At 40.1% G+C, this 22,552-nt stretch overlaps 1 protein-coding gene across 4 annotated transcripts in view; it reads left to right on the top strand.

Moving 5' to 3' along the window:
- Nucleotides 1–22,552, top strand: part of LOC121941839 (phospholipid-transporting ATPase ABCA1-like) — a 40,733-nt gene that overhangs the window by 5,797 nt on the left and 12,384 nt on the right. For all 4 annotated transcript variants that reach the window (XM_042484737.1, XM_042484734.1, XM_042484736.1 and 1 more), the window contains exons 4-18: nt 1,259–1,400; nt 1,610–1,728; nt 6,515–6,636; nt 8,999–9,190; nt 11,097–11,186; nt 16,722–16,965; nt 17,093–17,232; nt 17,316–17,432; nt 18,763–18,957; nt 20,639–20,847; nt 20,930–21,106; nt 21,209–21,431; nt 21,671–21,892; nt 21,999–22,203; nt 22,319–22,432. In XM_042484737.1, the coding sequence (XP_042340671.1) occupies nt 1,259–1,400; nt 1,610–1,728; nt 6,515–6,636; nt 8,999–9,190; nt 11,097–11,186; nt 16,722–16,965; nt 17,093–17,232; nt 17,316–17,432; nt 18,763–18,957; nt 20,639–20,847; nt 20,930–21,106; nt 21,209–21,431; nt 21,671–21,892; nt 21,999–22,203; nt 22,319–22,432 (2,511 nt within the window). The remainder of the gene's footprint in view (nt 1–1,258; nt 1,401–1,609; nt 1,729–6,514; nt 6,637–8,998; nt 9,191–11,096; nt 11,187–16,721; nt 16,966–17,092; nt 17,233–17,315; nt 17,433–18,762; nt 18,958–20,638; nt 20,848–20,929; nt 21,107–21,208; nt 21,432–21,670; nt 21,893–21,998; nt 22,204–22,318; nt 22,433–22,552) is intronic.

Genomic DNA, 22,552 nt, shown 5'->3' with positions numbered 1-22,552 from the left:
CATTATTTTTTTGCCTTTTGGATCAATCAACATGTTTGTCATCCAAGGTTCATTGCCATGATAGGATCAGCAAGATTTGTCAACTTTTGTTTGCACTGTGTGAACATGCCACAGGACCTTTTACTCCTGAAAAAAGTTGGTGTCGCAATTTTGACAAAGTTTCAGCTCATTAACATTATCACAGCTCAAAAGCATGTAAAATGTCATGTGTATTTCATATTTGTTTTTTTTTTTGTTGTTGTTTTTGTTTTTTGTTTTTTTACATTTGGGAAGAAAAACAGTTACTTTAGTTCCCCAAGATATATTTTTGAAGAATTTTTTGAAATCCTACTGGTATTGTGATGTGTAGTTGATTATCCAGATGGATTTAATGCCTTCATTCTGTGATTTTAGAAAGGTTGGTGCAGATTCGTGTTTGTACACAAATATAGACTTACATGCACCTGCTTTTGAATAAATCAAATTTAGTTATGTAATCATTGCAAGTTTGCATGTCACCGTTTTGTTGTCAGCCAAACCAGTTCCCTATTTGGAACAAAATCATTGATATCAAATGTCACGTCACATGTAAGTCACAACCCAGTTAACCCAGTAAACTCCAAAGAAGTGGGTCAGCCTCCTGACCCCCTTCTCTCCTTTTACACTTATCTTTTCAGTATTATAGCCAGTTAAGCTCAGAGGATTGCAGCAGTAGTCGTTAAGTTAGCAGATAAGAGTGTATACACTTGTAAAGATAATGTCAATGCTTGAGACAGCTGGGTAATTATTTACACACAGTGGGATTCTTTTTAGGAGTTAAGGTTTGTTTGCTGGAGAGTAAATCGGAAAAGCTAGTGGTTAAAGTGGAAAAAGAGAATCTAGTGTTTCCAAGTGGTATTACTGTTAGCGCCGCCGTTGCAAACACAACCGGATCAGTTTTCGTTTTCCTCAGAGGCTATATTCATGCTAATTTCTGGGTTTCAATTGTATATACCAACCCGCATTTGCGCAGAGCAAAAACAAAAGCAGTATATGTGAACAACGAAAAAACTGGACATGAAAAACATTTTTTATTTAGTATCAATTACAACAAATGACATTGAAACTAAACCTCACACTTGTTAAAGCAGCAATGACAAATATCCTTCCGGTTACCAGTTTACTCCAATGTGGCCTAATTATGTCTGTAAATTTAGAAGAAAATTTTCCTTTTTACTGATATTTAAGTCCAAATTTAAAGCTTTTTATAAAAACAGTATGCCCTTCCTTTCCTTTCCAGGCCATTTCCCTAACAAGGCTATGCCCTCAGCGGGTACCCTGCCCTGGGTACAAGGCATCATCTGTAACGCCAACAACCCCTGCTTCCGTAATCCTACGCCTGGTGAGAGTCCTGCGGTCGTTGGAAACTTCAACGATTCTATGTGAGTAACATGAGCCTCTTGCTGATTCATAGTTGATGATTCAAGGTAGTCACATTGAGATTTGTGGATTTGAATTAATATTACTCAATCTTTTCAGCAACAAAACAGTTCAGTAGCAACATTAATTCTCTAAAAATTGAGAAAAGATCCTCTCATGATTTCAGTTTTTAAGAGTGTGTCTGATTTTGTCTCTCTGCGAACATCACCAGAATCTCTCGTCTGTTCATCGATGCCAAGAAGATCCTGCTCTACTCTCAGAATGATAAAAGCTACGAGGGCTACAGGGGACTGTTGAGAGCCCTCAAGCAGATGCAGAAGAACACTGCTCGTAAGGACTTACCTTTGATTTTTTTGTGTTTTTTTTTTTCTTGTGAAGTGTTTGGATGACCAACTGATCGATCACTTCAGTCACTTGCCCATTCACATCAATCAGCCATTCATCCATTTTTCTTGCCTGTATGCACATTTAAATAGAAAAGAACACTCCTACACAACTGCACATGCAGATATGATTTAACCGTGTCAGTGACTCACACCTACAGTTTATTAACACACTGCTGTTGATGCTTCTGAGATTCAGCTCAGGGAAAATTTCATGAAAACATATTGCTTTCCAAAAAAGTAAAAGTAATTTTTGTCAAGATATTTCATCTTGATCTCGTAATCATTTTATTGAAAACAAAGACTGTTAGTTGAGCCCACTGATCATTCAGTTATGTGGTGTTCTCAAAATGAGGGCCCTATCACCACTCTACACTAGTCTTATTTGCTGAATTATTCCAAGACATTATTTTTGCAACAATGCCAATGTTAATTTGTTAAGTGACAGATACTTGTTTCCAGTGTTATTTCAGTCATTAGGATTTACATTACAAATGATAGTAATGCATGTCACTCAATTAGTACAAAGTACATGAAGCTTGAATCCTTGTAGGTCAATTAATCAACATAAAACTAATAAGCAACATGCTAAAACTAATAAGCAACATGCTAAAACTAGATAAAGTGACTGCTCACGGCTTTGCAGTATAGCTGCTTTCAGAGCTGATGTTAGCCAGATCACTTCAGAGCACTTTTCAGAGTACAGTGTGTCCTGTCCTTATCGCTGCCTGCCAGCCGTAGTTGGCCCCCTCTCCCAGAAGCCAGTGGGTGTTGCACTTTTCTGTCATGACATGCAAGCAGAGGTTGTAAAAAAAATTCTGCACCACCCTGACAATCATTTTACAATCACTGCAAGGATCTGGTAGAAAATACCAAGTTGTACCAACTGAAATGTTGTTGCTTCCTGTCTACGAGGAGTGTCTGTCACAGTCGTGCTCCTACAGTCTCTGTTGCCAGTTTTACCCAGACAAACATAATCTTAAATATTGTTGCTAAGGTTTGACAAAAAACATTTTGAAAAATAAATAGGGAGAGATATTCATACCCTGACCTTGGCTGTTTCTGAGCAGAGAAAGGTCATCCTTCTAAAATAACATCTTGTTGATGACTCCGCTGCGCTGACTCGGTCAAAGCAACCTGAAAATAGGAAAGAAGGTCGTGTTGATCTCTGCACTTGCTTTACTTTGCTTAAATAGAAGTCACACAAACGGTGACTTTGCGCAGTGAAAAAAAGATTTTTCATTTCGACTCAGTACCCCATGCTGGGAACAGTTTTTCCATGTGTACAACAACAACCAGGGCAAAAACAAAATGGAGAACATGTAGCGACATTCTGAAAAAAAGAACATTAACACTGTTTGAAGTGGAGGATAAAAAAAAACAAAGGACACCACATGACCAAGTGTAAGAACAGTAAACAGCAGTGATGTAACTCCTGGCCTCAGTTAATTGCTTTGGTTAAATGAGGGTTTCTAATTAGACTGGGTGTCCATTAGTGTTTCTTTGCTACAGCAATATGTCTCTGATAGTTTCTATAAATAAAGCTGTATAAGCTTGGTTTCACATCGGACCTTAATGTTAGGCTGAATTGAGCAGCATGTTCCATCAGAAATTGTGCAGCAAAGCAGAACAATCAAGGTTCTTGTTGTTTTGGCTACAGTCTGGTTTGCTAGCCCAGAGGTAAACTATGTTATGCAACAGCCTTACAAAGCATAGCATGGCCTGGAAAAGGAGAGACTGTACATCAGAGCAAATGAGAAAAAAATAAGGTCTGTTCATTTTAATTGTAAAAGTCTCTCAGTTTATGTGGTCTGGGTTGTCCTCCTCCCTATTTGTGTCTCTCCTGTTCATCTTGTTAGCAGCATACATCAGAGCCCAGCAATACAAAAAGTACACCACATCTGAGCACAATTGATTTCTAAATGCACAGCTCAATCCCATATTCCACTCTGTGTCTATAATCCACGTGAGGGAATGCACTGATGTAGTGAGGGGACAGTCATGTATGATGCAGGAGAAGGTAAACAGCGCTGCAGCTGCAGAGAGACACTTTAGGAATAACAGGATGGATCAAAGACTTGAGAGTGGAGACCCTCACGTGTCTGTTAATAATTCAGCAAAGCAAAGGGGGTCAGCGAGTGAGATTTACACTGACAGGAAAGAGGCACAGGGAAGGGTCAGGGAGAGGGATAAGCTTTTTTCCCCATAGGATAACAAAATAAATCACACAGCACTTGCTTATTTAGATGATGTCTAATACATCCCTGCTTCATGAGATGGGAAACATGCAACATTTTTTAGATGAGAACGTTGTTTTTAATGGCACATAGATAAATGACTGAGAGGTTAGTATGGTCTGATTGTCAGTGTTGAGCTTTTTCATATGCCACAGCATTTTTTTTTTCTTATCTTCCCACCTGTCTTCACAAAAGTGACGGTGAAACTGGATTTGCATAATAGAAGAGAACATCCTACCATTTAGGTATTTATCTGGCTGGCTGCTTTACAAAGCTCCGTTTGATTCAAAGGCTCCATGTGTCTGAGTCTGATCTTATAAAATGGAGGCTGTGCCACCTTTTTTCTTTGTATTACTTGAGCTTGCAAACAGAAGAAATTAATGCAATACACATATGCATTGCATTAACTTCTTAGCGTCTTAACTGTAAACATCAGCTCGACATCGAGAAGCTCAACCCCACCTTTAACCTTTAACCTAATTTCTATATCCTGAGTGGTAAAACCATGTCCTGCACTTAAAATAGCTCATAGAGAAAGTGAGAAACAAAATCACCTTACAGAAATATCCTGATTTTGGACAGCTCACACAGACTTGCTCAGATACAGTCCAAGAGTTAGCGCTTCTCCAGCTGTCTACATGAAAACAGAACTTGACACTGCTATTTGTGGTTTGATTTTACTGCAATCAGAGTTCAATCCTTCCATTTTTTCTTGATCAGAGGTCACTTGGCATTCAGAAAGGTTACCTTGGTAGATTTAGGAATAACAGCATGCCTGAAGACCAGTTTGACCAGCAAAGCCACTGGTTACTCAGTGTGTCATGTGAGTTTTGTCAAAAATAAAACAAAGTAGGCACTGCCAGGAGCAAGCACAGACATGTATTAGTGTTGATGTAGGGCTCGCCCTTGGTTCCAATGTAGGAAAAACAAACACAAACAATGATTGTTACTCCTTTTGTTGTCTTACTCCAGTAACCCTTTCTACTCCTGATAACTCAGGAGATTAAAACCACATAGGCACTACAAACAGAGACACACTGATAAGATAAAACAAGGAAATTTAATACAAACACGCAAGCACCTTTGCTGACTGCACAGCATTCTGCTAGACTTTCCATCAGGTCTGGTCTATGCTCAAGGGCCTGTGGATGCAATGCACCATGGGAGCTATGATTTCCTACTGGGACACTGATTAAACCTTATTAGCACTCCCTGGTTGTTCACCCCCGAGAACTGAGGTCACACACTTGCATGTGCGGGCACAGGTGCATAATTACACACACACATGCACAGAGGCCCATGGCGAGCAGGGGTGGGAAGGATTGAACACACACACACTCACACCTCAAAACTCAAATAACACACACTTTGGTGCACAGCCACGGAGGCAGTAAGGGAGAGCGACAGCACACATATGCCCCCTGAACACACAGAAACACACTGTTCTCTTTCACTTCCTCTCAGGGGAAGTTCAGTCCAGTTCAGTAGAGGCAAAGTGTTTCCTGTTTGTGTGTGTGTGTGTGTAGATGTGTGCGTGTGTTTGTGTGTGTGTAGAATAAGATTTGCTGAAGATGAAGGTATGGGAAGAGAAGTGGGAGAGGAAGGGAGATACTTTTAAGATAAGCAATAAAAATTAAACTTAGCATTATTATGTTGTAAACAGAATTGAAGACAGCAGGGCTGTAATCATTCATTCTTTGTTATTTTTTTTATCCTGATAACCCAGGGTAGTAAAAAATGTGTAAACGTGATAAATAATCATTCATGTTTATGCTAACATAAAAGTGAACAGTTACACAACAGACAGAAGCAGCGCCGTTAATAACCTAAACAATAACCTGCGGGCTGCAGCAGCTATTCCTGTTGATTTATCTTAGTGTCACCCAAAGTTTAGGACAAGTTCAGGTACAACTTCTGAGAAGCTGGAGAGAAAATGGGTAAGAAGTGGCTCAGAGTACAGAAATGTAGGTGAAAGGTAGAGGGAGAAATTTAGAAAGTGAGAGACGGGAAGACTGCAGGCAGGATCTGGACCAAAGTGGAATGCCCTGTAGTAACCCTGGTGTACAAAACTCAGAGCTGTCAAGAAAAGAGCAGTGTGTGTGTGTGTGTGTGTGTGTGTGTGTGTGTGTGCGCGCATAAAACCGCATAGCTGACTCAGGCCAGTTTCAGAAATGGTTTGACTTCTTTGGAATGCAGTAAAAGTACAAAACGCTCTCAGTGTGAATCAACTGTCTCAAATTTTATGTATTTTCTGGATAACTCAGAATATTGAGGAATTTTATAAACAGTCACTGTACAAGTATACACAAGGATGCATTTTATAACTTGTTTCACATAATCATTGCATGAGAAAGTTGTCTGCCAGATGTTGTATTTTATTTCGTGATCACTGCTGCGTGTTGGTATTATCAACCACTGAAGAAAGATGTCTAATGTTTTTATTGAAAGAGGGTTTTGTTTTACACAGTTTGTTCACTCACTGCTTCTGTTTTCTAGGGTTCAAGCTGAAGGACTTTTTGCGAGACAATGAGACTCTTTCCCACTTCCTGCACCACAACGCCTCGCTTCCTCGTCACGCGCTGAAGCAGATAGTGGAGGCTGACGTCAATCTGGAGAAGGTAGAATATCACAGATTTATTTATTCTTATTAAACCCTTTCCAGTATCATCAAGGTTTTTTCGTTACTGAGATGCCATTTTTAAATCCACATGTTCTAAAATTTATCTCCTATCATTCAACATTTCCCCACCAGAAAATGACAATAATTCACTTATTGGTGTGAGATTTTCTAATGCAGTAAATAGTTCTAAATTAAATTATTGGATCACATGGGAGAGTTTTGATTGCCACAGGCTTCCACCATTATCAGCTGCCTGTATTGCCAATAGCAGACAACAGTAGAGTAATATTTTGTGAGCAGCCTTTTTGTTCTGCCCTTTTTACATGAGATAATCATGCTCCCCTGGTCACAGCGCGTGTGCATAAGTACAATGACCTTGTCTCGACAGCATCTGGTGGGCCACAGGATTCTGCTGTGGCACAGCTAAGCCCTTAATACCCAGCAGAAAAATCACCGTGGGTGAGGGGGTTAGTCGGGTGAAGAGACTGTTGGGCACCAGAAGCCCCCCTCCTGTCTATCTCTTCCTTATATTGTTTCCCCATAAAAAGAAAATGTAATTCTCTTTAGGATATGACTCTGTAAGTTGATTAATTTTCCTGGTGTCTTTCCAGTTGAATTTTTCTGGTTTCCATATTTCTCCCTCAAGTCTCCTCTTTCTGAGTTATTGCTCACTCCGTCATTCAGTTTCATTACTCTCTTCATGTGCATCATTTTTTTTCTAGCTGATGTGATGATCTATTTCACAGCAGCCACACACACCTCTCCCATTCAATAGAAGTGTGTTTGTATAACTCAACATCACGCACAGACGTCGACAAATTCCGCTACTTGTGTCCATCTCAACAACAGCCCCCAACCCCGCCCACCACATCATCCCCGCTTTGCAATAGGAGGACTGGCGACACATGACTGCCCCTCTCTCCTCTCCCCTTCCCCCGCATTTCTCCTCACGTGCAGAGACAGAGGCTCAAAGACAAACTCACGTTACACCATCTCATTCCCTTTCGAGCCATCCCTTTTTCCCAGACATCTATCGATCAGAGAAGATGACCATCCATTAGTCTGTGAAGGTCATTCAGATCATTACTTAAAGAGAGGGGGGACAATTAGGGGAACGTGTTACTGCTGTGTACCTAATGAGTCATTTTTTCAGTTGTTGGAGCTACAATGAGATGCACAAGAGCATGAAAGGATGATCATAAAAATCTCTGAAAGGAAATGTATGTTTTGAGTTCTCCATCAATTAATGTGATTCCCACTCCACCAAACTTACTGCTGTAAGCCCTGATGTTTTTCTAGTGAAAAGATTACCAGCTGTGACTGTGTGTGTGTGTGTGTGTGTGTGTGTGCGTGTGTGTGTGTGGTTTGTAGTCTGATAGACATGAAGGCATAACACAGACTGGTCAAGGACATTCAGATGATAAGTCAGTGTGCTCTCCTCTCACTCTGTCTCTCACACTCACACAGAGACATACACTCGTATACAAACATCTTGACTCTGAGAGAGAAAACAGATCCTCTGTTCAGCCCTTGGATGCTCTGATGTCCCAGAAAGAGGATGTTCTGTTACTCCACCTGCACGGGTGCAGCTGTGCCTCCTCTTCCAAATAATGTGGGAAATCATTTTGGAGGGGGGTGAAAGGCATTTTTAAAATGACAAAGATGGTTTGATCTAAAACAAATATGTGTCAATTATTTATCACCAGATGAGTCTTTTGAAGTAAAGTTTTATTTGGATGGCGTTTCTTGTCAAAAAGTCCTTGGCAAACCCAACCATTGACATTCATAACATTTTGAGCCTCACAGTTGCTCAGCAACGTCTTTCAGTGAGCATCATTGTTTTGTTCTCATACAAAGCCTACATAACGATCTGTAAAATGTCAAAACAAACCACCAAGGACACTGTTTGAACATAAACAGCCGCACTCATCACATATTAATGCAACATTACTTGTGAATGAAAAGTGTCCCAAGCATGATGTAAAAATACTTCTTTATATCTTTGATTTGCTTTTTTTTTTCTTTAGAGTTTTTTATGTATCTGGAAATTAATTTTGAAAATAATTTTGTGGATCATCTCTAAACTCTTTATTGTCCGGACGCTCAGCTCTTTTGTTTAAAGTTTCCAAGTAAAACAATTATTGTGTAGTACTTGTTAAAACTAAATCCAACTTGAGCAAGATTAGTCCCTTGTGCCTTCATGTCCACACATTAACATTTGTCCCAAAATAAATCAGACTGTATAGATATTTATTTTTTGGATATATTTACCTCCACCTCTGTCCTCTCTTAGTATCTAGCCCTCGTGATTTCATAATTCTCAACTTTTTTTGAACCTCTGTCTTTTTTTCTCTGTCTAGGTGCTGACGAAAGGTTTCGGCTTCCATCTCAGAGACCTCTGTAACACCACGCCCCTGGAGGAGTTTGTCCACATTGCTGACCATAATGTTTCCCGTATGACCCAAGAAATTATCTGCATGTCCTCCAGTGACTGGCTGAACAAGGCTCAGAGCCACTTCTTGTCCAACTTGGACTTCTTCAAACCCATTCGGGTGAGTTTAGCCATTGAGAAAATACATCGACCAGTTGTAGCTTTGCAGTGGATTTTCATTTTAACATAACATTGAAAACCAAAAAACAAAATGAAAAGATAATGAACAATTCTGAACAACATCATATTTTGTTATTAGAATGTTTTGCAGCTTCATAACAGAGAGACGAGCATTAAGACAAGACAGTAAAATGCTCTCAGTTGTGCACATCATTAATGACCAAAACAGCAAAATAATACCCTACCACTATCTGGTAGGCTGTCAGTAATGTTGACATATTTCACTAAGTCATGGCATTTCCCCCACTGTTGACCAAGAAGACATTCCCTTTCCACTTTAACTGGAAAATACATAATGTCATCACTGACCTGTGGTGTTACACCACTCAATAGTTGAGTGTCCTCCAACATAAGCAAGATTAGGGTGAATTAGTATCGATATTCTCGGAAAATGTGATATTCTTCAGTCAGCTGTGAGTCATAAATTGTTTGGGAACAACAGATTGTCTCCCCTGTTTTACAAGCAGAAATATTTTGTTTTTCCATTCAACAACTTGGGTGTTTACTCAATATGAACTGGGACATCATGAACAAGAACACACACAGATTCAAACACACCCCTCAGAGACTGATTGTAATTGCTTTTTGAGGTCGTTTTACTGTCACTTCTAAATAGGGGCCATTGATTGTGACACTAATATGATGTGACAGCTGAAATCACTGTTTGTATAGGTCTGGCGTGGAATCAGCCAGACCCCCTTAATCACCCATCCGTGTTCCCCTCATCTTTTTGCTTACGAAGAAACTTTGGGCTTTTTGCTTATTTTTCTTTACTCATTTTCTCGTCAGCCTCTTACCCTCCCTCTTGGAGTGGCTTGCCCCCTTCCCATAAAACCCGTGACCCAAATGTGACTCATGATGGTGAAGAAAACGTTGTGTTCTGTAGTTGCTGATCTTTACAGGGAGAAGCAGACAAAGGAAAAGATCATTATTGAGTCAGCAGTTCTCATTAGCTGAGACCTTTGCTGTGTTTGCCATGCTGTTGAACAGATTACAGAAGTTGATCTCTTGTCCCTTGATACAAGAGTGAAATCATTTCCTGGCTCAGTGCGGACCTGTTTCAACCAAAAAACACATTTTTTTGGTCTTCTGTCCAAAATTCTGATGTAAGAATGTAAATTCCTTTTCAAAAGGAACAAAATTGTGCAAAAGTGAGTAAGGACTCCCATTAGTTGCTCAGTATGTGGGTGTATGTGTGTGTTTAAGAGAGACAGAGGGATAGAAATCGATAGGTAAAGAGAAAACATGAAAGAAGATTAAGTGAATAAGAGAGAACATACTAGAAAGCTACAGTAACTTTCTCTTCCTAGATGGCTAGAACCTTGTGCTCTATCGAGTGTCAGGCGCTCCGGCAGCTGACAGTTTAGTGTGATAGATGAGAACACACACTCAGACACACTCACACACACACACACAGGGTTTGATGGACGGGAACATACGAGGTCAGAGTCAAGCTGACCTGTTGTTTTTTCTTGGCTCCCCTCTCCCTTAACCTTTGACCCCTCTCCCTACTCTTGTTTACTAAAGCTTTTTTTTCCCTCTCACCTTCATATTTAATACTAAAGTGGATAAGTGAATAAAATATGGAAGGTAATATAGATGTCAATAAAGTCATTCAAGATAAATAACACATACTACATAGTAAAGACAATAAAGACAATAGGTGCTTGAATTATATGTAAAACACACAAATTTTAGCATAAATGACATTTGTATGTTTATAAAATTGCAGGTTATTATTACATTTCATTGTTAGTGTTTTTTCAGGATGTAATGATTGTGCACAGAAAACAAAATACAATATAAAAGTTTTGCCACATAGTAAATGTGTTCTTTCTCTCCAACAGAGGGATGTGAGGTCGGACCCCAAAGTTGTTCAGGAAGTGTCTGCTGCAACCGACAACCTTCTAGAGAGCCTGGGAGCACTGGCCGTGGAGGTAGATACATCGCTCTCACACGCACAGAGAACACAACCCACGCATGTTACAACATGCAGAAACTGAAATATTTACTTCCAAAGTTCATTTTTCAGTAGGTAATGTTTAAAATCAATTCTTTCCGAGAATCAGCGCAAGGTCAAGTTATTTAATTACACACAGAGAGAGAGAGAGAGAGAGAGAGAGTCACATCTGGTAGTAGTGGTAGTAATAGTACAAGTTTGGGCAGTTGGTCAGGGCCATATTGTCAGTATTATCACATATATGCCTACACACAGTGATTCATGGAGTTTCATCGAGTCATACAAAGGGGGAAAAGGGTTAGGAGAGGGTTAGCAGGTGCAAAGAGCAAAGCAGAGAAAAACTGATTCTTAGAGAACTTGCCAATGTGGTTGCATGATTAAAAACAATACTGGTGCATATAAACTGTACTCCGCTACTCCTCAAGGTCAGCCAGTCATTGTGTGTCGATTATGGGTCTTGAGTTGCAACTTTCAGCCATGTTAATAGAGGCTTTGTGCTAGCACAGTGGGCTTTGACTTTCTGTGGATCCCATTTGCTCTTTTTTTGACGCTACAGTGGATTCCACCTCAGATGATTTTTTTGCATAACGATGACTTATTACAGCAGATTGTAAAAGTTCTGCAAAAAAGTGTTTCTCAAGCTTAAATAAGAACAAGCAGTGTGAAATGTGTGTGAAAAGTGCCTTACCCGGCCAATATGCAGGTGCACTGTCTTCATATTCTTGCATACACACACAGTAGGATCACGTGCAAGCACACACACTCTCACGCTATAGACCTGAGCTTATGTAACCAAGTCGGAGCTGCAGTCGATGGTGCAAAGACGTGCACAAAACAAAACCCTTTCTCTCAGGATACGTCTCTGCTGAGTTGACAAAACTTTAAGACCCAGCTGGTAGTGCACAATCTTGCATGCACACTTTTGCGGGTGTGATAGCACCTCCTGTCTAAGCAGCTGTAAGAACATCACTAAGCTTTTATTTGCACAAATCCCTTTTATCCGCTTTCTACCATATCAAGTTATTTTTTTGCATGGCACTGTGTGAGAGGGAAATGATTAACATACACGAACTCATGAAGAATGTTTACCAAAATCATTCTTGCAAAACTTCCTCCTGGGTTAGCTGTTGGAACTAGGTCTTGTTGATCTTTTGTACCCCTATGGAAACCTTGTGCTTATTTTATGCAGCTGTTACTTGAAGTATGGCATGTTAACACACAGTGGCTTACTCACTGAAAGAGCATCTATTAAATCACTCATTATATCAATGCTAACACAAACCATTCCTCTTCAGAATGTATTATTTAGTTTTAGGCAGATTATATGAGGTAAGAAGGCTGGCAGAATGGAGACATGCACTCATGTAACCTCTACTTCCTAACCAGTAATCATCTGCAGCCTGTGTTTCAATCCGGGGGCTTATCACTGTTGGAAGGCAAAAAGAACCACAGTGATAATGTATTTTCAAAATGTCTTTTCAGTGGGCAAGAAAAAACCCATTTTCACATTTTCAGCCATGTGACAGGCCACATGAAAATTCTGCCAGCGGAGCAAATATGTAAAAATACAATTTTGCATGCCCTTTGACAGGCCGTTTTTTTTTTTTTTTCAGAACTAGTGTCAAGGAAATGTTGGTCTAAGAAAGTCTGAAACAAATTCAATCACATTTGAAAAAGGGACAGATTATCCTTCTTTTCTGTTGTTAAATATTGATTAAATTAGATGTTCATCTCAACGTTTTTCTCTGTTTGTAAGTAGCTTATTTTGTGTTGCTCAGAAGACTGGCACTGCCGAGATTTGAACTCCCAATAATCTGGACTCCTACTTATTCTCAGATTATGACAAGAATTTATACAAAGCATTTCATTATGAAAGTGGGCAGTTAAAGAAAAAGGGTAATTAAAACCCCCCATGACAAGCGTAACAAATGCATACTCTTTCGAATAATTTATTCAAAACATCAACATGCTTCATGGAAACATTTGTGACATTTATCTTCTTTGTATTGTTTACCCTGAGTAGTTCAAGCAGTTTCTTAGCAAAGTGGTCGAGAGTTTGTAAATAAACTCCAGTAACCTTTCCTTTCTAAAACCTGATCACTGTCACCATGGAGATCTGATATCTGATCGATCAGAGTCTCTAAGCTCAACTGAACCTCTTAGAGAGTTGATCGTTGATTTGGTCGGATTGCACAGGTGTGTTATTTTACCGAAGTCATCACACAGATGATCATCAATATTTTTTCATCCATTTGCTTTTTGTTGCTTTACATGGAGCAGCGTAATGGTACTTTTAATTTTTAATTTGTGATATAAATCATTGGTGGACTTAGCTCTAAAATCTGTAATTTTCAGGTCACAACCTTGATTTAGATGTACAGTATTTAAAATGTATCATTTCATGTTAAAAATTAAGTTATGCTTGTCCCCCGTGCTGCTTTAGCTGTGTGCTGGAGTGGAAATTTGAACTTTAGTAACCTCACACATACTCGGCTACGAGGTTACTCCGGGACGATCCTCCTCTGCTGCCTGCCCATCTGTGTGTGTGTGTGTGTTTCTCACCTAGTCACCCAAGTTAACATGGACATCATCCCTCTAGGGAAATGGCACACATACTTAGTCACACAAAAGCGTGTTCAGCCCAGGCAAATGAGTACTCTCTCGCCCAGACTGACACAAACTTTTGGCAGGCACAGTCGCACATACACACAAACACACACAGTAGTAACACAAAAACTTACTTTAGATAGTGGTCTATGTGTGTGCATGTGTGAGCAGTTGACACCAGAAAAGGAGGAACAAAAATGAAGGCTGAGGTTTTTGACAGTCATTGCACCATTTTTGCTTCTCCTGTAGCCTCTGGCAACCGAGAGACAGACTCATATTTTAGTGTACATGTGCAACACACACGCCGAGACCTTTTTAATGTATAAACACACACAGACAGCCACACAAGAAAACCGCTGAAGACCCAGAAATGCAATAACAACACAAAGCGCTCTTTGCGCGTTAAAGAGCAGGAAGGAGATGGTTTGATGTGGCTGCAGGCTCAGCTGCAGAGCAACCGCATACAGAACGTTCTCAGGGAGGGCTTGTATGTCTGTGTGTGTGTGTGTGTGTGTGCGCGCGCACATCGGTGATCCGAGACCCAACAGTTCTCTCAGTCTCACTTTCGCTTTGTTGGAAAGCAGTGTTGAATATCTTGTTGACGGGCAGAATACAAATTACATGCTGTAGATTGGACAACAGTCGAAACACAGTTGACACAGAAAACAGCATTATTTGTTCTGAAACAGCCATGCATGGCTGCCTGTTAATGTGTTTGTGCGTGTCTGCGTGTGTTTTTATGTCAGTGAGTGTGTACTCAGTGACAATTGTCAGTGTAATAACTTGTGGAGCCTGCTGAGGTTTGCCTATTAGGAGAACGACCGATAGTAACCTCTCTTTGTTCTTAACCATCCTGGATTCTGTGCCCACTTCTACATCCTGCTCTGCTGCTACCTCATATTATTCGTTTCTTTCTGTCTTTCTGTCTTTTTTTCTTTCTTTCTTTGTCTCTCTCTTTTTTATATTTCTGAACTCTTTTCATTTTCATCTCAGGAAAATGTGTTATGTCCTCAGTTTCCACCCCTCGCACAGGGAGTTTGAGCTTATCATAAGCCTGAGTAACCTCCTGCGGTTCACGCTTAGGAAACAAAAGATCCCCTCTTCTTTCGCCCATTCTTTGTTTTACTTGCACGAAATACACACAACCCCTCCGTTCATTCCTTTCCCATCACGAGTTGGTGACATAATTGCATGTGCAGTTGACCAGTTTGGAGGGGAACTTGTGGCGACTTGTCTTTTGACCTTTAATAACCCCAGTATGAACCAAAATGAACTCCTTGCTCCCAAGTCTTGCGTAACACGGACTTTATTGCTGATGTTGACAGAATATTAAGCGTAGTTTCTCTGTAGACTAGAGAAATAAGTTTTGTAGTCATGATGAATATGGCCTCAGAATCTTGTGTCTAAGTTTGTGCCATTGTCTAGCAGGAAAATGAAACAGATATTAGGTCTGTTTATACTTAGCTTTGTAGACATCAATAAGGCCTGAACAGCAGAAAAAAGGAGAAAAATGCCTGTCTTGTTCTTTTAACTGACAAAATTGAACTCCCCTTATGTAAGCATACTTTTTGCAATAACACTGTCAAATTTCTAATTACCATATTTATGAACACATTTTTAAGTGGATTCCTCATAAAAAATAAAGTTTTTCATTTTATTTAAAAGGATGTTTTTAAGGGTTATGTACTGTTACCATAATTATGAACATACATTTTTAAGTTGATTACTAATAGAATTGAAATTAATTAAAAATTAAATTGCTGCAACAACCTTTTCGACATTATTTAAAAGGAAATTTAAAGTGTTAAGAAAGACTATAATTGAAACTTAAGTAGTCAAGCTCACCTTATTTTACCTAAAATACCTAACTTATGCTGGTGGCTGAGGACTAGCAGTACTGCACTGCCCCAAAGCCTTCTGCATTCAGAGTTTTTTGATCGAGAAGCAGCTGCACAGTGGAGATGAAAACCTAATAACATCTGTGAATGCAGGAAAATACATGCATACAATCAGAAACTCCATGAACATACACCAAAGTAGCTTTTATGTGAGAAACAGCTTGATAACATCTAAGTTACACTCCATATGACGTGATTATGCTATCAGACCAGACAGAAACGCACACGCACACACACACGCACACACACACACACACACACACACAGGGAGAAAGATATGACTTCGAACAGCAGTTAAATTTATCTCAGTCCAGCAGACAGCTAAGTGCTAAGTGTCTCCACCCCGCAGTGCAGCACTTGACTCCCATGTCTAGAATACCACTCATAGTGCAGATGATAACCTTCAATAACAGTGTCACGCACACACACACATACACAGGGAGGGTTCATATAAGCTGCCTCTGTTGTGACAGGTGATAGCCTTTCAAAGGTAAATGTAAGCATATTCATTTCACTTCTCGCACTGTGAGTTACAGTATGTGTGACATGTGGTATTCCCTGAAGGCAGAAGCATGTACACAACAAGGTTGGACGCAGCTGTGGTGACATATGGAGCAAATATGACGTGTAATGAATTTTGCGAAGTCATGAACAGCACAGAGACCTTGTTCTATTGCTGGAGGCTGATTTCACAGACATGGATCAATAATATTCCTAAAATAAAATCATTTTCAAGAGTTCTACTTGGTTAAAAAGCGCATTTTTTTGTAATCCACGTGGTTTAAATTACCAGCCAAGTGTGACTGTAATAGAAACCCCCAGCCACATATCCCAGAATATTTGTCAATATTTGTCATCTGAAATGGGCTCTATGGGTCTGGGAGGTGTGTCTGGATGTATTTGTGTACCTTTTGACTGATATATTCTATATATACTATGTATTTACATTGCACACTTTTGACTGGCCATCATCACGTTAATGTTTCTGTGTTGGTCTCTCCCTCCAGCTTGCCGGTATGAAAAGTTGGAAGGACATGCGTAAGGAGATCCTGTATCTAACTGCCAATGCCACAGGCTCTCCAAACCAGATGTACCAGGCTGTGTCACGTATCGTCTGCGGACATCCGGAGGGAGGCGGTCTCAAAATCAAATCTCTCAATTGGTATGAAGACAACAACTACAAGGCACTGTTTGGAAACCATGGCAACGACAGTGACAGTGAACCTCTCTCTGCCTATGACAACTCTTCCAGTAAGTGTCCAAACTACCTAAAACATCCTTTTATTAAGTCCAGAGTTGTTTTTTCCTTGGTCGATCATCATCATCAAGGACACAGACTCAGTTCAAGACTCAAAATGTATCTGCGTTTATTTTCCAGCTCCCTACTGTAACAATATGATGCGGAGCCTGGAGTCCAGTCCCATTTCCAGGATGATCTGGAGAGCTCTGAAGCCTCTGCTCATGGGGAAGATCCTCTACACCCCAGATACTCCGGCCACACAGAGAATCATCCACGAGGTACAAAAGGCCCCTCTCATCTTTTCTAATCCCCATCTGAATCATGAATGAAGCCCCATTGAGTGTGTTTGTGTGTGTTGCAGGTTAACAAGACCTTCCAGGAGCTTGGCGTTTTGAGGGACCTCGGAGGGATGTGGGAGGAGATGAGGCCCAAAATTTGGAACTTTATGGAGAACGGCGAGGAGATGGACATGGTCAGGGTGAGTGGGATGCACTGCCAACACACACGTACACGCACATAAGAGCAGTCTTCTTCCTGTTTACATGAGGACTTTAAAGATTGTAATCTGGCATCTCTGTGCCAAACATAATTATGTGGCATACAAGGGAAAGACTATACAACTTCTGAAGCTCCTGTACAGGTCACCACCCAGACTGCTGCAGTATGGGTCCAGTATCTGTCACAAAATGTGTTAATTCTCTCCTGGGTTCTTCGTAAGGGTTCTGTGAAGAAAGAGGACAGAGGCTACAACATGTACATTTTTTTCAAACTCGCGGGTGTCTTTTGAAATGCAAGTGTGAGAAAAACAAATATACAGACAGAAAATTTACCCGAAAGGGCCAAAGAGTTAAGGTCAACCATGAAACTAAGCAAATCTAATCTAAACAAAGCATGGAGGAATATTCAGCATGGTAACAGAATGTGGGCCTGGCCACAGTCTGAAACCATAAACTTGGTCTCATTTAAACCATTTGTTATCTGCTCACATCAAACAGGGACTCTGAATGTTTCCTGTCTACATGATCTGTTTAGATAAATGGATATGAAATTACAGTCACTCCACCAGAATGAGTCATTCACTGTCATGTTCTGAAGGAAAATCTCTGTATCAGATGACATACAGTTCTAGCATCTGCTGGCTGGAAATGTGCTTGTTTTTTCCATTGCAAGTACTGCATAAGCACCACTTCCACCTAGTGGCAAAAGATAATACTGTAGAATCACATCACGTTGAAGATATTCACCAAGATCATTAATTGTATATTAAGAATCCCGGACATCTAAATAACAATTAAATTAATTATAAAACATGAATTTAGAACATTTGAAATCACCTGTTTCTGTCAGATTATCCAGAGTTTTTATGTATGAATATTTAAAATCCCATTTGTGTAGTATTTGACAGATGATTGTCTCTGCTATTTTAGACTATGGAAACAGGAAAATGGCTGTCGTTATAAAGATGATTAATTGGAGTAAATCCTGGAACAGGGCTCACAAAAAAAAAATCCAGTCAGAGCAAAATAGGTCATAAGCCACAACGAGATGCACAAACACACAGTAGTAGTAGTAAAGGTCTCAAAACCAAACAACCTAAAGGCATACAGTGATTATTCACTCTTTATTCTTTCTCTTTTGTTTGGCCTTTGTTTTTTAGCTTAAGAAGAAGTAGGTTAATGAGCAAAGTCCTGTGACAGGAAGACCTGTAGATGTGTAACTGCATCCTCTTTCTTGTTTTAGGTTCTCCTTATTGTAAAAGGTTTTTGGACATTAGCTCTCTATAATTAACAGTATAAATGTTTTTACAGACCCTGCTCCAGAATAACGCCAGTGCCGCGTTCCTTAACGCCCAGCTCAGTGGGACTGAGTGGCGAGTGTCAGACGTGTCGGCCTTCCTGTCTAAAGTCTCAGAAGACCAAAGACCCGCAGGATCTGCTTATACGTGGAGAGAAGTCTTTAACGAAACTGACCAGGCCATACAGACCATCTCACGCTTTATGGAGGTTAGTGTCTCAGAGAAGGGTGCATCACACCAAAACACATAACATGAAAAAAAAAAAAAAAAAGAGTGTGTACTGACACTGTTTGTCTGTTTTTTTTCCAGGAAACTTATTCAGTGCATAAAAAATTATTTTGATTTCAAAGAAAAAGAAATTAGAGCGTGCTATGATCTTTTCACATGGGTGGTTCAGTCTGCATCAACAGTCATGTGACATATCATTGTGTAACCATTCTTGTTTACAGGTACAGTGACAATAAATCCACATTTTTGTGGGTCTTAAATTGTGTGTGTAAAAAGCTGTTATCCAATATCTTGTATTTTAGGTCAAGATAAAAAGAAGTGGGGAAATAGGTTAAATAACAATCGCCCAAATAGGTTATTGCATTACCATATCTGAATAGTTTTTTAAAGCACTTTGAACCGCATCTAGTTCCCGACAGGACTATTAAAAGCCTGAAATCAAATGTTCTTTTTCCTTTCTTCCTTCACTAAATCGAATTATTGCCCTGTTGTGTGTGTCACTGCCCGCTTCTCTGCGTTATGGGTCTGTATGACGAACAAAGCCTTAGCGATAAACAACCTCTGGCCAAATGTTAATCGATGTTTGTGCCCCAGTGAATTGTTGTCTTACTTATTTGTGTCAGGGACATTTTTCATTGAGACGCCTATAAAATAAACATTGAGGTTTAGTGGCAAATGTAATCTGATAGCCCTCTGATGGACCTCAGATATATAATGATGTGATCTATAATGATCAGATTCCCCAGATAAGTAATGATGTTTTGCATTCCATAGAGTGACGATGTGGATAACCGATAAACTGATTTTCCAACTCTTTGAGACTCCCCTCAGTCTCCTCTTACTAATGTGGATAATTCAATGAAAGGCACACAGTTCTAATCATTCAAAAGAAGGCATTTTGAACCAAAATGAAACACCATGACATTTCTTAGACCACGTAGCAATGCTGTAAACAACCTAGTGCCCTACTGACTGTGTCTCACCCTTTAAGGAGATCATATAATGTCTGTAAACTGACATACCTTAATTTAAAAACTATGTCAAGGCCTCACAACACCATGAAGGTCTGTCATGCCTGCAGCATTAGGAATGCTGCTACTGTGTTTTCATTGTACTTCCTGAACTCACTGGCTTCTCACATAGTGTGAGACAAGGAGTTATATTAAGTCAGCTTATGTCAACTATGTAAGAGGCTAATCTGTTGGAGGTCTCAACAAATCAGCTAAACAACTCTATCGTGGTTACTCGGTGTTCACACAAGGCACATGAGTCTGTGTAATGGGGATATAGAGTTCATTGTTATTATCAGCTTCTGAACAATTTCTGAGGAACACGTGTGATTGGAATTTTTATGATGAATTTTTATGATTTAAAGTTTGTTTGGAGCAAATAAAGTCTCAATTATAAAGAGAAGATTGTCATTAAAACCATTTATATATACATTTTAAGTAGTTAAAAGATGGATGTTGGTTATTCAGCTGTTGTGGAGAAAAAGCTTGAGACTGTGTCTTTCTACAGACAGATGTTAATACACATCTTGTTTTCTTTTTCCATCCTTCCCTAACTGGTTAACACAGACCTTCATGCACCGTTTAGACCACTCAACACACGTGCAAACGCAATTTCAATGAGGTAAAATGTCTTCTCTCTTTTTCTTTCAGTGTGTGAACCTAGACAAGCTGGAGCCAGTAGCTAATGAGGAGAGACTGGTGAACAAGTCCATGGGTCTTCTCAACAACCAGAAGTTCTGGGCTGGAATCGTTTTTCCTGACATCACACATAGCAACAGCACTGACTTGCCTCCCAACGTCAATTATAAGATCCGCATGGACATTGATAATGTGGAGAGGACAAACAAGATTAAAGATGGGTAAGGAGCTTCGCCCAATTATCATTTAATTGCAGCTTTTTTATGTTTTTATGTGCATACTGATTTTCATCTTTCTTTGCAGCTATTGGGACCCCGGTCCCAGGGCAGACCCCTTTGAGGACCTTCGGTACGTCTGGGGTGGTTTTTCTTATCTGCAGGACGTCATTGAGCAGGGAATCATTAGAGCTGTCACAGGCAGCAAGGAGAAGACAGGCATCTACATTCAGCAGATGCCCTACCCTTGCTATGTTGATGACATGTAAGTGACCGCTGTGCAAAATCTGAGACTAATTGCACCTCTCTCCATCCAATTAGTTAAAAACGTGTTAAAACGGTTTTTCTTTGTTTTGTTTATTTCCAGTTTCCTGCGGGTGATGAGTCGGTCCATGCCTCTCTTCATGACCTTGGCGTGGATGTACTCAGTAGCCATCATCATCAAGGGTGTGGTATACGAGAAGGAGGCCCGACTGAAAGAGACCATGAGGATCATGGGACTGAACAACGGCATCTTGTGGCTCAGCTGGTTCATCAGTAGTTTAATCCCCCTCCTGATCAGCGCTGGCTTGTTAGTGTTGTTACTGAAGGTATGTGCACACACACATACATGTGAATACACTTTGTCATCATGCAGGAATGTCAGCAAATGAAAGAAAACAAGAGATAATACTCAACATTTAACTCAATAGTCACTGTTTTTCCATGATCACAACACTTCATTGTCCAGTAATGTCATCATATTGTGGAAAACAAGTGAGATCATTCCGCGGTAACCTGGAAACTATTTAATTTTTGTTCTTTTTTTCCCCCTTGTCACCCTTTTCAGATGGGAAACCTGCTGCCTTACAGTGACCCAGGCGTGGTATTTCTTTTCTTGGGATCCTTCGGCGTTGTGACAATCATGCAGTGTTTCCTCATCAGCACCCTGTTTTCTCGTGCCAACTTGGCAGCTGCCTGCGGTGGCATCATATACTTCACGCTCTACCTGCCTTATGTGTTGTGTGTTGCCTGGCAAGACTACGTGGGTTTTGGAGCAAAAATTGTAGTGGTGTGTACAAGAAATTTAATATAGACAGTATTTTGTGTTGAGTGCTGAATCCAGAGTTGCTTTTGTTTCTTTCTCCTAAACTCTGTCTTCTCTGTTTTTCTCACAGAGTCTGCTGTCTCCCGTGGCTTTTGGTTTTGGCTGCGAGTACTTTGCTCTTTTTGAGGAGCAAGGTGTGGGCATCCAGTGGTCAAACCTGCTGGCCAGCCCTCTGGAGGAAGACAGCTACAACCTGACCACATCCATCTGCCTCATGCTGTTTGATGCCGTACTCTATGGAATAATGACCTGGTACATTGAAGCTGTGTTCCCTGGTGAGTCGTGAATATGGTTTACAACTTTTTTTCTGCTAAATTAGTGATGTACAGCTAAATAATTAGTGTTTTTTAATGGGTATTATTGTTAACAAAACATTTCACTCTATTCCAGGTCAGTATGGGATCCCCAGGCCTTGGTATTTCCCTTTTACTCGGACGTACTGGTGTGGAGAGAAAGAAAACACCAACATCTCCACCCCTCTGTCAAAGAAGGGCAACGCTGATGGTAAAAGTCATAAGCATCCTTATTACTATATTTCTGTGTAAAGAGGAATTTTCAGATATAAAACCATTCGGGAAAATGATTTTTAAACATCAGCAAAAATGTTTATTTATGGTTTTTCTT

The sequence above is a fragment of the Plectropomus leopardus genome, chromosome 4 (assembly GCF_008729295.1).
Source record: "Plectropomus leopardus isolate mb chromosome 4, YSFRI_Pleo_2.0, whole genome shotgun sequence".
Classification (NCBI taxonomy): Eukaryota; Metazoa; Chordata; class Actinopteri; order Perciformes; family Serranidae; genus Plectropomus; species Plectropomus leopardus.
Note: the sequence above shows the minus strand (reverse complement) of the source record. Positions and strands in the feature narration are given on the sequence as shown.